Consider the following 20,053-nt stretch of genomic DNA (forward strand, 5'->3'; position numbering starts at 1 on the left):
GATTTAGTATATATAGAGGTTATATAGGAGCTAGTTATAAGAGATATTATTAAAGGCCTCTAAGATATTAAGAAGCAGTATAGATATTATCTTACTATCTTTCTATCCTATATAGATAATTATAAGTATAATATAAAGTACTATCTCTATACCCTAGCCCTTATAGCCCCTAAAGTAGTTATTAGGGAGTAGCTAATATATCTCTACTAGATAGCTAAGCTAGGCTATAATAAAGGCTTCTAGCACCATACTAATTATACTTAGTAGGGTGATAGGTTAGTATACTTTAGAGGTAGAGTAATGTAATCTACTGGATTTTCTATGTATAATAGTAGCTATAACATAGAAGTAGTTTAGATAGTATCTAATTTAGATATATTAATTAAAAAAAATTATTAGGGGTATTACTACTACCCCTATACTTACCTAAAGTATCTAGTTAATATCTAGGCTGGGTGCTTTATCCACCTTTAGTATATAGATAGTATATTAGACTTTATGTTTAGTAAATAATAATATATGAATTAGCTTAGGGGAGGTGAAATCATGAAGGTTATCCAGATTAGTAGGTAGGGGTAGGAGGAAGAATTATTAAATAAGGAGCTATGCTTTATCTTTAGCTCAGAATACTAGGTTATCTAATACTAGGTTAGTGAGGGGGGGTATAGGCCTAGTATAGTCCCTAGTTTTTAGTCTACTAGATAGCCTACTAGATATTATCTATATTATTAATACTAGTTATCTACTAGTGGAATAAAATATATTAATATATATAGACTGTGTATTTATATGCCCTAGCTACTTAGGCTAGGTTACTATAAAGGGATACTAGTACTTCTGTCTAGTACTATATTTAATATAAGGATATAGTATGCTTAATTCTCTTCTTTTTATATAGAAGGATATAATCTTCTAGGGTGAATCTAGGGTAGGAGTATTTAGAGAGATAATATTATAAGATTATAGTATTAATTATATGCTAGAGTATGCTAACTAAACTAATTATATACTAGTCTAACTTCTTAGTTATAGTACATATATATAGGCTATTACTAAGAAGACTCTCTACTAGTATATTATTTAGGATATTAATATCTATAATAGTCTAGCTTTACTGCTTTATTAGCAGCTTAGGTTAAAATTTTATATTAAGCTTAGTTTTAATTAGTAGATAGTCAGAGTTATTATCTAGGTTAGCCACCTATACATAGTGTATGTAGTCTACTAGGCCTAGAGAAATAAAAGATAGATTAATTATACTCCCTATATTAGGGAAGTCCTTATTAAAGTTAGTATTATTATCCTGCTTATTTTATGGCTTATTTAGGTTAGGTAGTGATATTAAGCATAGATAGATAATTATACTAACTAGTATAGCTAACTCTAGTAGCTATTAGATTATAATCTGCTTAAGTTCCTCTATCCTTTTAGTATTATATTAGGTGCATAGGTAGTAGTTAAAATCTACCTAGAGAAGATTATAGATATTAAAGTCCCTAATAATAATATATTTAGTTAGTCTACTAGTAGTATTTAATTAATTAATTATATTAATAACTACCTAGAGATCTGCTACTCCCTTATTTTCTATTTTCTGTGGTGGGTTATATATATTATAAATAATAATCTAAGGACTATCTAGGGTTAGCTAGATATTAATACTAATTATATAGGTAGACATGAAGGTTACCTACTAGTATAGGTATTTTTAAATATATATATAGACTTATAGTTAGCTTACCTCACTAGCTATAGCTAATTAGATAATATAAAACTAGTCTATAGTCTATCTTAGGAAGTATATAAGAGGTAAGTTAGATATATAATTAATCTATAATTCCTAAATAATAATAACTATATATCTTTAGAGCTACACATCTTAGAGTAGTAGTGCTATGCTAATATTAAGGGAGTTATAGATATTATATTAGAGTATTTAGAGTATTATATTAATCTAGGGGATATTATCTATACTACTAGGTATAGGTATATTCTACCTATCTCTAGTAACTCTTATATTAGCTATTTCTACTTAAGCACATACTTAAGCCTGGGATAGGGCTGCCTATCTTATATATCTAAGATATTATAGCTAATATAGTTACTAATCTATATAATAGTATTAGTTAGGAGGGAGTTAATAGTTAAGGCCTAGAACCTGATTAATATAGATTTTTAGATTAATTTAGATATTAATATTAATACTTAGGATACTACTATACTAGGCAGCTAGCTCAGGAGTCTTGGTATTATCTAGAGTAGGTCTAGGCTGTCACTATGTTTCCTTAGTAGGTAGGTTAGTAGGGATATTTATTATTATATAGTTATTAGTGTTAGTAGGGAGGCTTATATAGTACTATTATCTTTAGTTTTATAGGTATAGGTTAAGATTTTTAGTTATTTTATAATTAAGATGGTTAAGATGGTTAGCATTACTAGTTAGTATAGAGGCATGGGTGATAGTATATATTATTAAATAATAATTAGATAGTATATTAATGATTTAATAACTTTAAGACTATAAGATAGTGTTAATTACTAATTAATAGAGAGGCAAGGATTATTCTCTATATTAATCTATAACTTTCTGTGCCTAACTATATTCTATTCTTTATCATTACATATAGTATCTAGTCTAGCTAGCTAGGCTGGTGTAGCAGGTCCCATATGGTCTGCTAGCACTATAAAGTATTATAGTTTATTATATATTTAGATCTATAGCTATTAGGTATATTTATATTAGGCTAGGTACTTAGTACTATTAGTAGTATATTATTTATAGTATACTATATATTCATAGATAGATAGGTTCTCCTTATAAATGTAGTGCTTCTTATTATAGGTGTTAGTATAGTAGGGGTATATAACTCTTAGAGTAGTATAAATAGGCTGGATATATCTAAACTAGTAGTAATATATGCACTAGGTTATCTTATAGAATAGGTTATATAGCTCTATAACTAGTAGTATATTATCTATAATTAGCTAGTAGCTAATTAGATAGTTAGTATTCTATAGATCTTAGAATAAGATAACTAGTAGTAATTTTTTCTTCTATAATAGAGTCTAGGGTTATAATACTATAATAAAGAGGCCTAGTTATTAGTATTAGCTGCTAGATTATAATCTAATTAGTTAGGGTGGTAGTGGGTCTAGTTAGTTAGAGATATAATAGGATTATACTATAATTAGTTAGTAGTAGTAGTAGTAGGGGCACTATCTAATTAGCTAATTACTAATTAGTATAGTTCCTAATTTAGTGAGATTAGTAGTATATATATTAGGGGTGATTATAATAATATATTAGCTAGTTTTTAGGGGTTATTAGTATCCCCTACTTAGATTCCTTAAAGATTAATATACTACTAATATATAGTTATCTTTCTTAATAAAGATAGAATATAATAAAATAAGATAATCTGCATAAGTATAAGGGAGAAGAGATAACTAGGATAGAATACAGTGAGATAAGATAATCCGCGTGGGTGCGAGGGAGAAGAGATGACCAAGGTAGAATACCTATATTTCTTAATAAAGATAGAATATAATAAGATAAGATAATCTACATAAGCATAGTAAGAGAGATGAAAAAGGTAGAATATGGTTTTAAAATAGCTATATTATTCTAGTATAATATAGAATATAGCTTCCCAGCTATCTAGTTAGACTAAGATAGATATCTAGATTAGCTAGTATAAAAGGGAACTTTAATATACTAATAGCTCTTAATTTATCCTTAGTAGCTATTATACCTAATAGGAAGATATTCTAGCTACGTACCTATACTCATAGATATATAATAAAAGTTTACGTTAGACTTAAGGTAATATATATCTTAGTATATCTCTTAAGAAAAGCTAGTAGATAGTACTTATAGTCTTCTAGTATATAACTATAGATAATAAAATTATTAATATAGATATATAGAAATATCTTTATATTATAGAAAATTAAATCTACTTAATATTAAACATGAGGAATAATATTAATAAATCTTATTAGATAAACCTTAAAGTATTCCTAGGAATCCCTAATATATAATAATACTAGTAAGCTATTAGCTATCTAGAAATAGAGGCTATTAGTAAAATATTACTATAATGTTTATAATTATCTCTATCTATAAAGGGACAGGGTAAATATCTAATATAATTAATATATTTATTCTATGAAAATTAATTACTAGATAGCTTTTTAACTTAGTTTCTAGAATCTTCTATAGATAGTATAGTAAATAATTAATAATAAAGGATAGTAATAGTAACACTGATATAGTTATATTCTATATTAATAGGGGAGGCATTAATTAATTTTTATAAGGGAATAGTAATAATAATAGATCTAGGATATATACTAGGGTGCCTATAAGAGTTATATTTATTAAATAATCCATATAGCTGTATTTATATAGTTTATTAAAAGTCTAATGAATAACTTATCTATACTAATATCTAATATTATATCACTTAGCTAAGTATTAGATCTTATCTTCCTATTTAGAATTTATATAAATAAATCTATATATATTATACTTTAGGTATATTAATTATAGGATATATTTATTTATATAGTTAGATATACTGTTATTATCTTAGCTAGATCTTATATAACCTCTACTAAGCCATATAGTCTAATATTATTTTCTAAGACTATTATCTTCGTATCTAGTGTATTTAAAATATGAATAGGCTTTATTATATTTATAAGTAGTATAAATATTAAGCTAGTTATATATTCTATGTTAAGATAATAGATACTTATTACTTTAAACTTTGATATTAGGCCTAACTTCTAATACCACACTATTGGTATTACTATAGGTTTAGTTAACTAATTAATAGCTAAAATATAACTAAAATTTATATCCTAGATATATAAAAATAGTACTAATATAGGATATTAATATAGCTGAAAGAAATAGCTATAATCTTTCATATATTTAGTAGGCTTTACTAGTTATATACAGATATGTATAATAATATAACTATTTACTTATAAGTATATATTAGCCTTAGCTTTATATAGTATAGCTTTAGTAATATTATTAATAGTATTTTAGTATTTTTATATATGGTAATAACTACTGTATAATAGATAAAGTTAATAATAAAACTATATATACTTAATATATTAGCTCTAACTAATATATTCACTCTAAGACTATTTACTAGATATATCTTAATTACTATCTAAATTAGGTAGTAATATACTCCTTACTTTATTAATAAATATAGTATTCGTAATATAGATTTATAGTAAATAAAATTATTTACTATATCTTAAACTAGAACTAGTATTGAATATTATAATAGAAAAGCTTAATTAATAATAATTATAATATAACCTAAGTTAAGATATACTATCATTCCTTATTTTATAATATTAAGGTAATATAAATAGTTATATATTTCTAGGAGTAAAATCTAAGACTATCTTATAGCTTTAATAACTCTATAAATAATAGATATATAACTAGTAGATTTAGTAGTTTAATAACGTTAATATAGAAGATAGCTTCTGATAGAATATAATATAGAAGATACTTATAAAGTTTATTACTTAAGCTAAAACAGCATCTATAATAATAATAATATAATATTTTAGCTAATAGTAGTTAATATTATTACTTTCATTAGTAATTTTACTTTAGGTATTTATTATTCCTATCCTAATATACTTAATAATATATTTAGTTATTTTAATTAGTATATTTATTTTTTAGTATTAGTATTTACTCTTCTATTTAGGTGTATATTTCTCTATTATCTTATAACTTATATAATTCTTACTTTATAGAGCCTTCTATATAGTAGGCTCTTTATTACTATTATTATTGGTTCTACTAAGCTTATTAGTATTATTAGTATTACTACTATTAACTATTTTAGTATTATAGTTATTAAGGTTTCTATAATATCTATTACTACTATTACTAATATTTATTTTATTATAATTATTAACTAATTAGTATTAGTACTATTTAGGTGTGGAGTAGTACTATACTAATTAGAAACTCTTATATATTAGTTATATAAATAACTACTATGCTAGCTATGACTATCTTCCTAATTATATAAGGATCCTTAGCGATATTAAGAATATATAAGGGCAGAGGGGCCTTATAGGGAGCTTTATATAACTAGATAGTTATATCTAGATCGTATTAGGATAAACCTTAACTAAGTAGCCTATAGATATTGACTATAGAGAGCTAGATTCTATCTAATAAAAGGGTTTAGCTAAATAGCTAGAGGAGTAGATATACTAAATTTATTAAATTAGTTAGTCTACTTATAATTTATAATATTTATAAATTTAGCTAGAGAGACTTTCTTATTTAGCTTATTATTAATATCTCTAAGTCTAATGTCTAGATTTCTCTGGGCTTATACTACTAGGGGAAATTTAGTATCTCCTACTCTATATTATTTTATAAGAGAGATTATTATAATAATATAAATTAAAGATAATTTATAGTTAATAATATTAGTAATAATATAAATATAATTATCTAAGTATTATTTAGCTAAGCTTAGAGGTATCTTAAAATAGTTTTTAAGAGTATAATACTAGTTATCTATATCTATTATATAGATAAGGCTATATCTAATAATACTATCTAACTCTAAGTTATATTATGTATCTTAAGAATCTTTAAGATATATATTAAGATTCTAAGCTATTTTAGCTATAGATTAAGATTATATAATAGTCTAAAGATAATTAGTAAAAGTAATAATAGAATAATAATAAATTGTATTATTCTTATTAATAATTTCCCTAGTTCCCTAGCTATAAAATAAGTTAAAGAAGAAAAAAATACTCTTTATAGACCTTTAATAACCTCTTATATCTACTACTAATTTAGTAATTAAAGAGGTATAATATTTATTTTTATTGTTATTATTGTTATTATTGTTATTATTGTTATTATTGTTATTATATATTTCTTTAACCTCTTAATAAGTATCTAGAATATAAGTATATTAAATATTTAGATAAATATATATAACTAGAAGAATATAAATTCTTATACCTTCTTATAGAATAACTTCTTACTAATACTATTAAAGCTACTAAATCCTTATATATATTAATCTTTATAGCTTACTAACTGGATATAGCTTTTACTAATTATATAACTACTAACTAAATTAGGTTATCTAATTATACCTACTAAGTAGGTATAAAAATAATATTATTTTTATTTATTATGGGTAGTAGTGTAGTCCTAAGGAAGTAATTATTAAGGGGTCCTTAGATAAATTAGATAAATTAATATTAATACTATAATAATTCTATAGAATTTCTATAGATGGTTCTATAGAGTGTGATAATAGATAATAATACTATATCTACTAAGATTATAGTCTTATTACTAGAAGATAATAATAATAATTAATAATAATAGAATAATAATATAGTCACTAAATAAATAAAATATCTATAGATAGAGTCATAAAACGTAATACTATCTCTAGTACTATTATGTCTTTTTATTTACTAAGTAGTTTTTATATAACTCTTCTATTAGTTATTCTATATTGGATATATAAACTAATAAAATCTTAATTTTCCTATTGCTACTCTATTTCTTATATAACATATTATATAATAATTATAATAGATACTTATAAGTAAGTCTAGTTATCTAATATAATAACTACTTTCTATTATAAAATATGAAATTTAATTCTAGCATGAATATTTTAATTACTATCTTATGCTATTCTATACCTAGATTTAATAAAAGATAGGAGCTATTATATTAAAGACTTTGCTAATATTAATTAAATAAATATAAAGAAACTAATAAAATAATTAAAAATAATAACACTAGTAGAGGGAGAAAATAAAGGTAGCTTAACTACTAAGAAGCTGGTAGGTATCCTATAGACTAAGTAAATAAAATAACTACTTTATATGGTAAGTTAATATAACTTAATTAGAATAATTATTTAAATTATTTAAATTTTTAATTATTTATTTATCCTAGGAACTAGGACATACCACTAAAGTAGTAAACTAATTAGTATTAGTTATATAAAGATCTTATGATGATTATTATTATTCTTATCTTTGCTCAGCAGCAAACAAGTTATATACCTATCTTGCTATGGCATACTAGGTGTGGATATGATAATAGGAGATAGAGGATAGTATGGAGCTCCTTAATATATAAGGAAAATAAAATTTTAATTAAAGGCCTATGAGTTTTACTATCTTAAGTATATAATATGTGTATTTTAATTTCTATGATAACTACTATATTATGTTAGGTGCCTTTAAGATAGTGCAACACTAAAATTTTGGAGCGCCTGACCTATAGCCCCTCCCATTATATATATATATACTTAATCTATCCTTGGAAACGCAATGCCACTGAATGGTTGGAAATAGTTAGGTATCATTTACAACCACAAGCCTATATTATCCTACACCAAACAATCTTATCCATTTACAGACCGTTAGATACAATCCAAAAGATTGATATCTGCCATTATATTGAAGCCAGCAAATCCCAAACAATCAAACATTGACCCATTACTCACCAATATGGCATCCCTGAATGTCTCCCTAAACGGACTCTCCATATCTAAGAGTCATCAGTCTGTCATCAATTGCACGCTTCCAGGCTCCCCTACTTATGGGCAATGGGCACTATTTTCCGTGTCAACACCTCTTGTTAATGCATTTCAACAAGGCTCAGATAATAAGGAGAGTATATTGAAACTTCAGAGCACAGGAGGTCAGTTTTCGGATAACACCAAAAGCAATCAACATGCTGATATGAAGAGATATTAGCGGGTGAATTGGTTGATCTCATTGATGAATTCTCTGAAGGCAAAATCCAATTTGCATTTGTTAAAGTAACTGATCCAAATTCTGGACTTCCGAAGAATGTTCTCCTAGCTTGGTGTGGAGAAGGTGTACCCGAGAGAACGAAAGGATATTTCACAAGTCATCTGTCCATTGTCTCAAGATCTCTACCTGTTTGTGCCCTGCCCTCTACATATGCCTATATTACTCTTTTCTAACACATAAATTGCAAAGGGCTATCATGTTCAGATAACTGCTCGATCTGAGGGAGATCTCTCACCCGAAGGTATTGTCCAGAAGGTTGGAGATGCATCAGGTGCAAAGTATGTGCCACAGAGAGCACCATTAGTGAGTCCGGAATCCCGGCCTCCCGCCGCAAAATCTGCGTTCGTCCCCTCAAGGGCTGGCCCAAACGCACTGCGAGATGGTGCGAGACCGAATATCTCATCAAAAAGTGGCAATGATGATGGATGGGGTCCTGATGCGCCCCCAGTCACGAGGACAGAACTTGAGAAAGTCCAATCTGCCTACAAGCCAACTAAGGTCAATATTGAAGAGATCAAATCCCAGGTGCAAACTAAAGTGCACCCGCACCATAATGATCAACGCTCAGCCAACGTCAGCGACGGTGTTGTTAAAGGTGGTTATCAACCAGTTGGCAAAGTTGACATAGCAGCAATCAGGCGACAGGCAAAAGAAGCCGGTGAGCTAAAAGATGACCGGCCCGAGCCCGTCAAAGGTGCATACGAACCTGTTGGTAAAGTTGACATTGTCGCAATTCGTTCTAAAGCTCAGAAGCAACCCGAACTCCCCCCAACCGGAGACCTAGATCGGGTGTCATCCCCTACCTTGAAACATACTCTCGGGGAGCAATCGAACTTTGCCAACAATTCCACTGTGCCTCCCAACCCTGAGCGTTTGACGAGTTTGCCAAAGCCGAAAGTGTTAAAAAAGATCGACTCTAGCTCGACATTCACAGGAACAAAAGCCCCGCTACCTAGCGAATTGGGATCTAAGCCAACTCCCGCTGCCGTGCAGATCGGTAGTGCAAGCCGGACATTCGCAGATCAGGGAGGCAAGACGCCTGCTCAACAGTGGGCTGAAAGAAAAGCCAAAGCAAAGGAGCAGAACGACGTCCCTCACATACCCACTATGAGTGACAAGCAACGTACCCTCGAAACACAGCAAAGTGGCAGTGCGGAGTGGAAAAGTTCGTACACCGGCAAAACATGGGCTCCCGTTCAGACTACTCATACAGGCGGTTCTGCAAAAAGTGGCAGTGCCCAACAAGATTCCGCAGAAAAAGATGAAACGGAAATCTCGCCCCCTAGTGAGAGCATCAGTGCGATCCAGGAACATTTGGCGCATGAATCGAGCACGGAGATAACCAAATCCGAGGATCAGATTGTCCTTCCCGATTCCGGTCGCGATGCGTCGTTCAACGGTGCAGAAACTGCACACACAGTATCAGAAGACGGGTTGGAACTCCAACCTCCCCAGTCTGTCCCTTATCCTCCCCAGCAGCCAAGGTCCCCGACACCGCCAACACCGGCTCCAGTACGTGAGGCTTCACCGATTCGCATTGCCATGCCGGTTAGTCAGGAGGTTACAAGTGTTCGCGAAAATCAGTTTTCCCCACCACCTGTCATTCCGGCCCAGAGCCTTCAGCATGCTCTGCCGAAAGAAGAGAAGCTCGAGGGCGCCGCCATTGACATTGGTAGGGAAACAGCCAAAGCTGCCGTAGTGGAACCTTCGCGAGACAGCACGGTCAGGGCTATCGTACAGTACGATTACGAGAAGGCAGAAGACAATGAGATTGATCTAAAAGAGGGAGACTATGTGTCTGATATCGAGATGGTCGATAAGGACTGGTGGCTCGGTTCCAATGTGCACGGCCACAGAGGTTTGTTCCCAAGTAATTACGTTGAATTGGTTGAATTGGGCGATGGAAACCTGCCAAATCAACCGACGCTGAACATCGGAAGCGACGAACTACGGGAAGATGCTTTCAAGTCTACAGCTGACGACATCACCACGGGTACCTCGAACGATAAAGCGCCAGTTGCCATAGCGTTGTATGATTACGAAGCCGCAGAGGATAATGAAGTCAGCTTCCCCGAAGGCGCTGAAATACTCAATATTGTAAGTGACTTTTGAGACTCTTTCCCCTCCAAGCGTTTTCGGTTGTTCTTCATCTCATTATTTCCACCTTGTGCTTCTCGGACGAGTTCACTACTCGATTCCTTACATGGCTGACTACGTCTTAGGAATTCCCTGATGATGACTGGTGGTTCGGTGAGTATAACGGCAAGAAGGGCCTCTTTCCTGCGAATTATGTCCAGCTTGGAAAGTAGTTAGCTGGAGAACTATCTCACCTCCTCGATTTTGAGCCCAGCCTTCCATAAGTTCACCAAGATTGCATTTGGGCTCATGATGGAAGGTTTCGGGGAGCAGGTGCATCTAATCTCTTGAAGGGTTACAATTAAAATTGATTCAACAGAATGTATAGAAGAGCTTCTGTCCAGCATCCTGCTTTACTACCTTTATCTGCCTGTTCTTGCTATTTTCTCCCCTCCTGCTCCATTCTCTTTATGTGATGATTATCTGTTACAGTAGATGACTCTTGTTCAACCCTACTCTTCTGCGAGAATGCTTATCTCTTTGTACATTGGACTGAGATGTTTTAGCACCCCATTCTTGCAATCATGGTCTTTATCCTTTGCACCTAAGGACTACCCCTCCAGGTTCGTGGGATGGTCGAGGGGAATATGAGGCACGTTTAGATTTTGAGCTAATTTTATTCACACTTACATCTCACACAATCTACTAGATCACAGATCGCTTTAGGAACATATATGGTCGAAACCACCAACCATTACACCTGGGGATTGATACGCGGGTATAGGCTGGAATGTGAATCACGTGATATAAATTAGCTTTTCTGACCAGTTACTGTAGTATCATCTTGGTTCTTTGAATTAACCTATTGCCTTCAAGTCTAATCAGAACATTGTGTCTGATTATTGTTGGCTCTCACTTTTGCTTGCCTAGCTATTATCTCAAACTACTTTTATCTCCGTTAACCTACTATCATTCAGTCATTTTCTTTAAACATATATATATATATCCACGAATACCCTTACGCATCCCTTTTTGTGCACAATGGCCTCACTTAGTGAAGACCTGCTTATAACTGTGAACAAATTACAGGACCTGGTCTTCAACACAATTGGAAATGATTCTCTTGATTTACCACAAATTGTAAGTGGTATTTGACTAATAATAGCTATGCCTTAGTCCTCATTTCTCAGAAAGCTGTTCTTGTTTTTCTCTAATTTTCAGTTATTTTTAGGTCGTTGTAGGGTCACAGTCTTCCGGGAAATCTTCTGTGCTGGAAAACATTGTGGGGAGAGATTTTTTGCCCAGAGGAAGTGGTATAGTCACTAGACGACCATTGATCCTACAGCTCATAAACATCCCCAGTGAACGTGATGATAGGCCCAGAGATGACGCAGTCCATGTACCACACACAGCCGCCAGTGTAGCCGGCCAACATGAATGGGCTGAATTCCATCACCTGCCTGGGCGCAAGTTCGATGATTTTGCCATGGTGAAACAGGAGATTGAAGCGGAAACAGCTCGAATCGCTGGTAACAACAAAGGAATCAATAGGCAACCTATCAATCTCAAGATTTTCTCCCCTCATGTTCTCAACCTCACCATGGTCGATCTACCCGGGTTAACGAAAGTACCAATCGGAGATCAGCCATCCGACATCGAGAAGCAAACTCGGACTTTGATCCTGGAATACATAGCGAAGCCGAACAGTATCATCCTAGCTGTCTCACCCGCCAATGTCGACCTTGTAAACTCCGAGGCATTAAAACTTGCACGGCAAGTAGATCCTATGGGCCGGAGAACAATCGGAGTCTTGACGAAATTGGACCTAATGGATCATGGCACCAACGCGATGGACATTCTCTCCGGCCGAGTCTATCCGTTGAAACTTGGCTTTATTGGTGTCGTCAATCGATCTCAGCAAGACATACAGTCTGGGAAATCATTATCTGAGGCTTTGCAGGCCGAAGTCGAGTTCTTCAGACACCATCCGGCGTATCGAAATATGGCAAATAGATGCGGAACACAGTTTCTCGCGAAGACCTTGAACTCCACATTGATGGCACATATACGAGATCGCTTGCCCGATATCAAAGCCCGCCTCAATACATTGATGGGCCAGACGCAACAAGAACTTGCCAGCTATGGAAATAAGCAGTTCAGTGGAAAAGAACACCGTGGATCCCTGATACTGCAGCTCATGACGCGCTTTGCCTCTTCATTCATTTCCTCAATTGACGGTACCTCATCCGAAATCTCTACCAAGGAGCTGTGCGGAGGAGCCAGAATATACTATATATTCAACTCCGTATTTGGTAATTCCCTGGAAACCATCGACCCAACACATAATTTATCGGTGTCCGACATCAGAACAGCCATCAGAAATTCCACAGGCCCTCGACCGAGCTTATTTGTTCCTGAGCTCGCCTTTGATTTACTTGTGAAGCCCCAGATAAAAATGCTGGAAGCTCCCAGTCAGCGGTGTGTTGAGCTTGTCTACGAAGAACTCATAAAAATTTGTCATACCTGCGGTTCACAAGAGCTCTTGCGATTTCCCCGTCTTCAAGCGAAACTCATCGAAGTAGTATCTGATCTACTCCGGGAGCGCCTGGGCCCCTGTTCCGCTTACGTGGAATCGTTGATATCCATCCAAAGAGCGTATATTAATACCAATCACCCGAACTTCCTCGGTGCGGCAGCTGCAATGTCCTCTGTCATTCAGAACAAACAGGAACAGGAAAGAAAAATGGTTTTGGCTGAAGACCGAAAAAAGCGGGAAAGAAGACGTCAAAAGGAGCTGGGCGGTCTCAATGGCGCCGCGCCGCTTTCTCCAGAAGACGAGGAGGACCATCAGCCAGAGTCAAAGGCACAGAGTCTCCATAGTAGAGGCCAACCCGCAAAGGGCACCAGAAGCATGTCTCCACACATTAGCAAAAGCCAAGAGAGTGCGATTACAGCGACCTTGAATGGAACGAATCCCACTTCAAGTGCCATGTTTGGGGCGACGAACACAACTCGGGACTCGTTTCTTAACTATTTCTTTGGTAAGGATGGGGTACAGAGCTCGACCCCGTTGCCCCAACCTTTAAACCAACAAAGACAACTCAATCATGTGAACGAACCAAGCATCAGCCAAAGCATCAGACGGACAGAAATACGCTCACCAATTGGTCCCTCTGATGACTATACGACTCCCTCCGAATACGGTGGCGACATACCTCAAAATGTAAGACTCATGTTGATGCTTATATTCGAGCGAAAGCTGACTTGGTTTCTTTTAGCAGTTGGAAAATACGGAGCCTTCCCTGTCTGACCGTGAGCTCATGGAAACAGAGTTGATTCGTCGATTGATTTCGTCGTATTTCAACATTGTTCGGGAAACTATTGCAGATCAAGTTCCAAAAGCTATTATGCACCTCCTGGTCAACCACAGCAAGGATGTTGTGCAGAATAGACTCGTTAGTGAGCTCTATAAGGAAGATCTCTTTGGGGAGCTTCTCTATGAGGACGACGGCATCAAAGCGGAGAGAGAAAAATGCGAAAGGCTTTTGGATACCTACAAGGAAGCAGCGAGGATTGTAGGTGAAGTGCTTTGAGAACTAGCAAGCTGAACGTTGTTCGTTAGCGAATGATCAGCCATAGAAGGGCTTGGCTTGACTCCGAAGAGTCTCTTGATGGTGCCTTGAGCAACATGTACAGTACAGAGATGATCCATTCTCCCTTCCCCCCTTATAGTGCGGGCACGTGTACTTTTCTTTCCAAGTGTATTCTAGTTTTATATTTGTCGATGAGTCTTAATTGAAGACCTAATACAAACTGCGAGGCCAGGTGCAACATTCACATAACACGTGACGCCAACAAATCAAGCTATTCACTGCATATGGACACACGATGACTAGATCCAACAGGATGCAATCAACCATCGAACTAGCTTGAGATATGATGGTACCCCAAGGTCTATCCGCGGGGCAGTTTTTGGGAGGTCGGAGAGGGGAAGACCCTCAGTCTCTCTTGCTAGAGCCATGTTGCCTGAGTCGCGTGCTCTCCAGAGCATACAGACCACCTCCTGAGAAAACACAAACAGCACCTATGAGAACTCCAGGCGCAAGATCATTGCCAAATATATAGATAGACAGTAATAAAGAGACGAGCTTCCGGACATTCAAGATGACAGTCACCGTCAGTGATGACGTCTGGGCGGAAAGTAGATGAACTCCACGAATACACAAATACTGTGTCAGAGCGTTCAGTAAAAGGAAAGCTGCCTGTGTCGGGATTTGAGAGATGAAATATGGGACAGTGTTGATCACTGCTAGCGGCGAAAGGGTAACAGAACCAATCGCCGAGCTTAAAGATGACATCAAGCCTGTGATACCTTTATTCTCACTGATTGTGTTGGACCCCAAGGCCGGACAAACCAGGGAGGGAGATGACCGCATGGCTCGCCATTGGTCGAGAAGTTGCGGATATGTTGGTAAGAAAAGGGGAAGTGAGAGTATGTGCGAGTAGAAGAGAGCTTCTTTCCAGTGGTTTCTGCCATAGGTTTCATAAAGCCTGTCCGCATAAATTCCTTGGAAAGCGGAAAGAATCATGGCTAGAGCAAGAATTAAAAAGCCCGTGGCAGTGGTGACCAAGTCAGAGCTCTCTTTGATAGGTCCCATTTCTAACGATTTTTCCTTCGTTCGAGCATCTGTCAAAGCTGCCGTAAAAACCCCAAAAGTGAGCATTGCTACGGCCACAATTTGACCATGTGAATACCTCTTTTGGTTGAAGAAGTACCCAATGATTAGAGAGGCGACAGGCCCTCCAGACCTTAGTATAATGTGCAACGGAACAGAAATGCGATAAGCAAAAGCCCAATTGTTTAGGAGATTGACTGTCACGAAGAACGCCGTGTATATTACCCATGATCTGAGCGGGATGACACGCGGGGTCAGGAATAGCGAATAGGCTCCTGAAGAGGGCGACAAGAAGCTCGGAAGCGTTAGTAGAGCAGTGACGAGGAATTGGGCGAAAGTTATCAAGGGCCCTTTTGACAGAGGTAAGCATCTCAGCAAAGGCGGGAAGAAACATGATCGGAATATGGTATTGAGATACCTGAGCTTGGCTGCTGCCTAGATGAATCATTAGTCCAAGGCCGCTCTACTGTTGAGATATTTCTTGTAACTCACTTTATGATGGCCTCTAACGCGAAAACCTGAGTTGGGACAATCAGTCAAGCAAGTTTAAGATAGAGAGTAGAGCACCCACATTGGCACAGCAACCACCGAATATCAACGAGATCATTAATACCATACTAATACAGCTCGCGGGATTTGCATGCACCAGAGCATCAGCTATAGTCTCCAGACTACTATAGAGCGTCTTCTTGTATCCTTCTTGATCAACTAATTTGGGCGAGTCAATACTACTGTCCTTGACCTTACCATTCCCGCTGCGATTGATCATTTTCTCGGTCATAAGGCGTGGACGGATTCCTTCTTGATTAGACCAATAATGCTTGATGCCGCTCATGCTCATGAAACTTCTAATTGCTCGCATTCGTCGAGTGGGTAAGGAATACAGTTGAGTATATTGAGTTGATAATCGGAGTTAGGTTTAGTTGTATTTTAGTGAGTGAAAGGACCTAGTCCTAATTTGCTTTAGTGGCAGTTATCGATAAGATAGACCGCCTAGCTATATCTATGCTGAGGCTTTGCTTTTCCTCCCGCCTGTCGTACGCTTCTGTGAATCTTGTATTTTAGGTCCACATTCATTAGGGATGTTCTGCACATTATATTATAATAATTATACAGCCTTTTAGGCTTAGCGCCATCCAATCAAAGTAGGCGGTAGATAAAATGACTCAGCATTCACGTTATTTTAGTATAATGATTATAATAATATTATAACTATTATACAAACCGTAATAGGCTTAGCGTCCCCGTGATAGGGTTAGTGCCTACGCGGGAAGCTGGAATGTGATATCCAGCCTATATTCGCGTCAAAGATATCTTATATTTGAAGCTATATCCCTACCAATTCTACTATCTACAGAGTCAAAATGACATCTCCATATTCATCTTCTTTAGCACTACCTGAATGGTCAATTTCACCTTCACCGGCGCCAATTTCCGCCCAGGAAACACTAGGGAGAATGATCTTACGCGACATACTTTTACCTGAATCCGCAGCCCTACATCTTATGATTGAAAGCACGCCTCTCCCAGCTACTGAATCAGGAAGCTCCTCACGCCAGGTAGAGAAGAAGAGAAAGGCCACGCTCAAAAGCTTCATATCTTCTATTTTAGGAAGGTGTGGTTACTTATCAAAATATATAAATTTATATGTTTATATGTCTATATGAATATATATATAAATGTAAACATACGCGTTGCGCCAAGATAGCCTAAGATAAGAATGGAAATATTGGATGCTTACTAAACTATCATGTGACACTACCTAATTCAGATCTGCCGGCAGAACGATTTTACTATAATTATTATAATATAATGTGCAGAACATCCCTATTATGAATTCATCTTTGATACGAGTTGAACCAAATATCTGACCATTCAATTCTTCTGAAGGGAAAGAGCCTCAAACCAGAGCTTGATTCTCGTCTGTTCGAATTCCAGGAGCCGGGCACCAGAATTGAGATATGTACTCAAAAGTCACACCGGCAGCATACGACAGGACATGATTCCATATCCGAACAGAGTGTGGAGAAGGAGTAAATTCTGTGGTGGGACAAAGAGAATCAGCATTCCTCGATTTCATCGTCACTCAAAGTAAATTTTTCTTCCACAATTGGGTGTGAGGATGGAAACCAGATCCGGGGATATTTTCCCTGAAATGTGCCTTCGGCATTCTTTTTCGACTCCGAAAAAGCAGAAAACCGACCAAATGCCTCTGAACCGAGGCCAGAAGTATCATTACCTGCGCAAGTTTGACCATTTTGTCCCAGAAAGCATGTGAGCTTTTTGAGTCCACATGAAACCGTTCCATGATAGTTAATACGAGCCATATATGGCAATTGATAGAGTAGAAAATCGCGTCGATCTGGCATAGTTATAATTAATGATTCCGCATCAGAATTGGTCAACCGACCCATGGAGTGGTCTGTCCTGGGCTTAGTGCTTTGTTCGTTGAGTGTGTTGTGCAAGAATATTGATCTTGATATCCACAGCCTTAGAAGATCATCAACCTCGGCTCTCTCCTTCAATAGCCGAAATTCAGAAGGGAAGAAAATTTTGTGCCCACCAAAAGCTGCTCCTTCCTGACTTGTGGATATGGCTCGCCTTTTCACAGGCGATGGAAGGGAGAACAATAGACCGCGTGCAGTGATCTGATAGCTAAACTCATCCTGTCGCAAAAAGTCCAGTCCGACAGTGGCCTTATTCATTGAGTGTGGAAGGTCTGCCCCAAATCCTTTTTTATGGACACATAACAAGTCACTGTCCGATAACGCAGCTGTGCATCCGTTCAAGCAGTCCAAAAACGCAGGTCCATCACATGATGGCACATAATTCTCATGAAGAGCACTGATGAATGTCTGCGAATCGGCACCTACTTCATTTAATAATTCATTGACAGAGACAAGCGAGATCCCGGGCCGGACGTGATGACTTAGATGGTTTGGAAGTTGGGGTGACCAGGAATTACTGGCCGGGGAATCCACGGCTTCTCGCTTATTATAGATAATTTTCCCGACGGCATGGAATAAGCCTAGGCTGGCCTCTCTCTGGGAGATCGACTTCAGCACCTCTTCTTCACCAGGTGTGATGGATGTATTGCGTCCGGCTGGTCGTTTGGCTTTGGCAGAGAAGTGTCGTGCATAGTTCTCAAATGCCTCATTTTTCACGAAAATAAATTCTAATGAAGAGATGGCACTTCGGATGTCTCCTGCCTCAGATATATTCTTGAGTATGTTTCGTCCAGGTCTCCTCGCCGACTTGGATGACCGGGCATTCTTCTCCACGACCAACTCCAGAGCTTTGTACATGATAGTAGGCGCGATGCTATTGAAGTCGATTACGGTCGTGCTTAGATGATTTAGAATATCAACCCCAAGCAATCTGTGAGCTGTTAAGTTGTCCATATAGGAAGACGCGGAATCCACAGATGTGTCGGAGACAATAATGACGATCGGAGACCTCGGAATACTGTTAGGCGCGGATGATACTGCAAGATAACGCTGAAGAGACAGCCGGAATGCCGAAAGACTGGGTGAGCCGAGACGAATCACAGCCGGAAATTCCTCGATGAGAACGATCCGTTTCCTGGGATGATGAATTGTTCTTTTTGTCTCATCCACCTTCAGATTGTTTGCGCTTAACTCGAGCCCAGATAGCCTGTTGCTCCTTGATAAAAATTCATCGAACTGTGCTGCAATGGATGTATATCCTTCTGTGGAAAAGCCCGTCGCTGGGGGATTTTTCCATTCAAGGAGATCAAAATCTAAGAAATCGGATAACAAGGATATCGTAGTTGTTTTACCGCTCCCTGCAGGACCTCTCAGGACGAGCAATTTCTGTACACGTCAGCTAGATCGAATCTATGGAAAGGGGATGAGGAATAATAGTTCTCAGCGTACTTTTGCATTCATCGTAAATGCGTTCGACAACCAAGTCTGTACTTCGGTGACCTTCCTCTTGTGGACCGCTAACTCATTCAAATTTGATGGAGGGTATCGTTGTGCCCATGGTAACCTCTTCATGGTCCTGTCGGGAAAGGATGTTAAAACGTACGAGCCATGGCTTTCACTGTTCAGGGTAGGCGGCATCATAAATCGCCTGGGATTGCTTGTCAATCCTCGCGAGCGACCAGAATTACTTTTAGTAGACGGTCGACAAGATCGATATGCACCACCGGATATTGCTTTTGATTCCACCCTGTCCATGGGTTTTCTTGATGTGAGATACTGCATGAAAATCTCATCGTAGGAATCATAGCCATCCTCGATTACATCATTATCATCCTCATCCTCAGTTAAATCCAATCCCTGTTTCTCTGACTGTGCGGCACCGCTTGCCCGAGGCTTGTGCATGGACGATCCCAGTGGCTCACAAGCAGGCACTTGATGGTCGTAAGGTGATGGGCCACTGAATTGGGTGCCTAATTTGTCCGAGGACAT

The 20,053-nt window shown here is 36.6% G+C and overlaps 3 protein-coding genes across 3 annotated transcripts, besides 7 other annotated features; 2 read left to right on the forward strand and 1 right to left on the reverse strand.

Moving 5' to 3' along the window:
• The first annotated feature begins 3,391 nt into the window (after positions 1–3,391).
• Positions 3,392–3,476: a microsatellite.
• A 2,164-nt stretch (positions 3,477–5,640) lies between these two features.
• Positions 5,641–5,794: a microsatellite.
• Positions 5,795–5,818: 24 nt separating this feature from the next.
• Positions 5,819–5,981: a microsatellite.
• Positions 5,982–6,888: 907 nt separating this feature from the next.
• Positions 6,889–6,947: a microsatellite.
• Positions 6,895–6,942: a microsatellite.
• Positions 6,948–7,385: 438 nt separating the features above from the next.
• Positions 7,386–7,421: a microsatellite.
• Positions 7,422–8,556: 1,135 nt separating this feature from the next.
• Positions 8,557–11,174, forward strand: ACLA_042870 (putative actin binding protein; the record flags this gene model as incomplete). The annotated part of the gene is made up of 4 exons (XM_001274994.1): positions 8,557–8,749; positions 8,806–8,993; positions 9,055–10,962; positions 11,088–11,174. The coding sequence occupies 4 exons, from the start codon at positions 8,557–8,559 to the stop codon at positions 11,172–11,174; spliced, it is 2,376 nt and encodes a 791-aa protein (XP_001274995.1).
• An 808-nt stretch (positions 11,175–11,982) lies between these two features.
• On the forward strand, positions 11,983–14,534 carry ACLA_042880 (dynamin-related GTPase DNM1; the record flags this gene model as incomplete). Its single annotated transcript, XM_001274995.1, has 3 exons — positions 11,983–12,081; positions 12,173–14,164; positions 14,220–14,534. The coding sequence occupies 3 exons, from the start codon at positions 11,983–11,985 to the stop codon at positions 14,532–14,534; spliced, it is 2,406 nt and encodes an 801-aa protein (XP_001274996.1).
• A 2,716-nt stretch (positions 14,535–17,250) lies between these two features.
• Positions 17,251–17,307: a microsatellite.
• Positions 17,308–17,677: 370 nt separating this feature from the next.
• ACLA_042890 (putative cell cycle checkpoint protein Rad17) lies at positions 17,678–20,053 on the reverse strand (the record flags this gene model as incomplete). Its single annotated transcript, XM_001274996.1, has 2 exons — positions 17,678–19,450; positions 19,514–20,053. 2 exons carry the CDS (start codon positions 20,051–20,053, stop codon positions 17,678–17,680), a joined length of 2,313 nt encoding a protein of 770 aa, XP_001274997.1.

The sequence above is a fragment of the Aspergillus clavatus genome, genomic scaffold (assembly GCF_000002715.2).
Source record: "Aspergillus clavatus NRRL 1 1099423829792 genomic scaffold, whole genome shotgun sequence".
Taxonomy (NCBI): Eukaryota; Fungi; Ascomycota; class Eurotiomycetes; order Eurotiales; family Aspergillaceae; genus Aspergillus; species Aspergillus clavatus.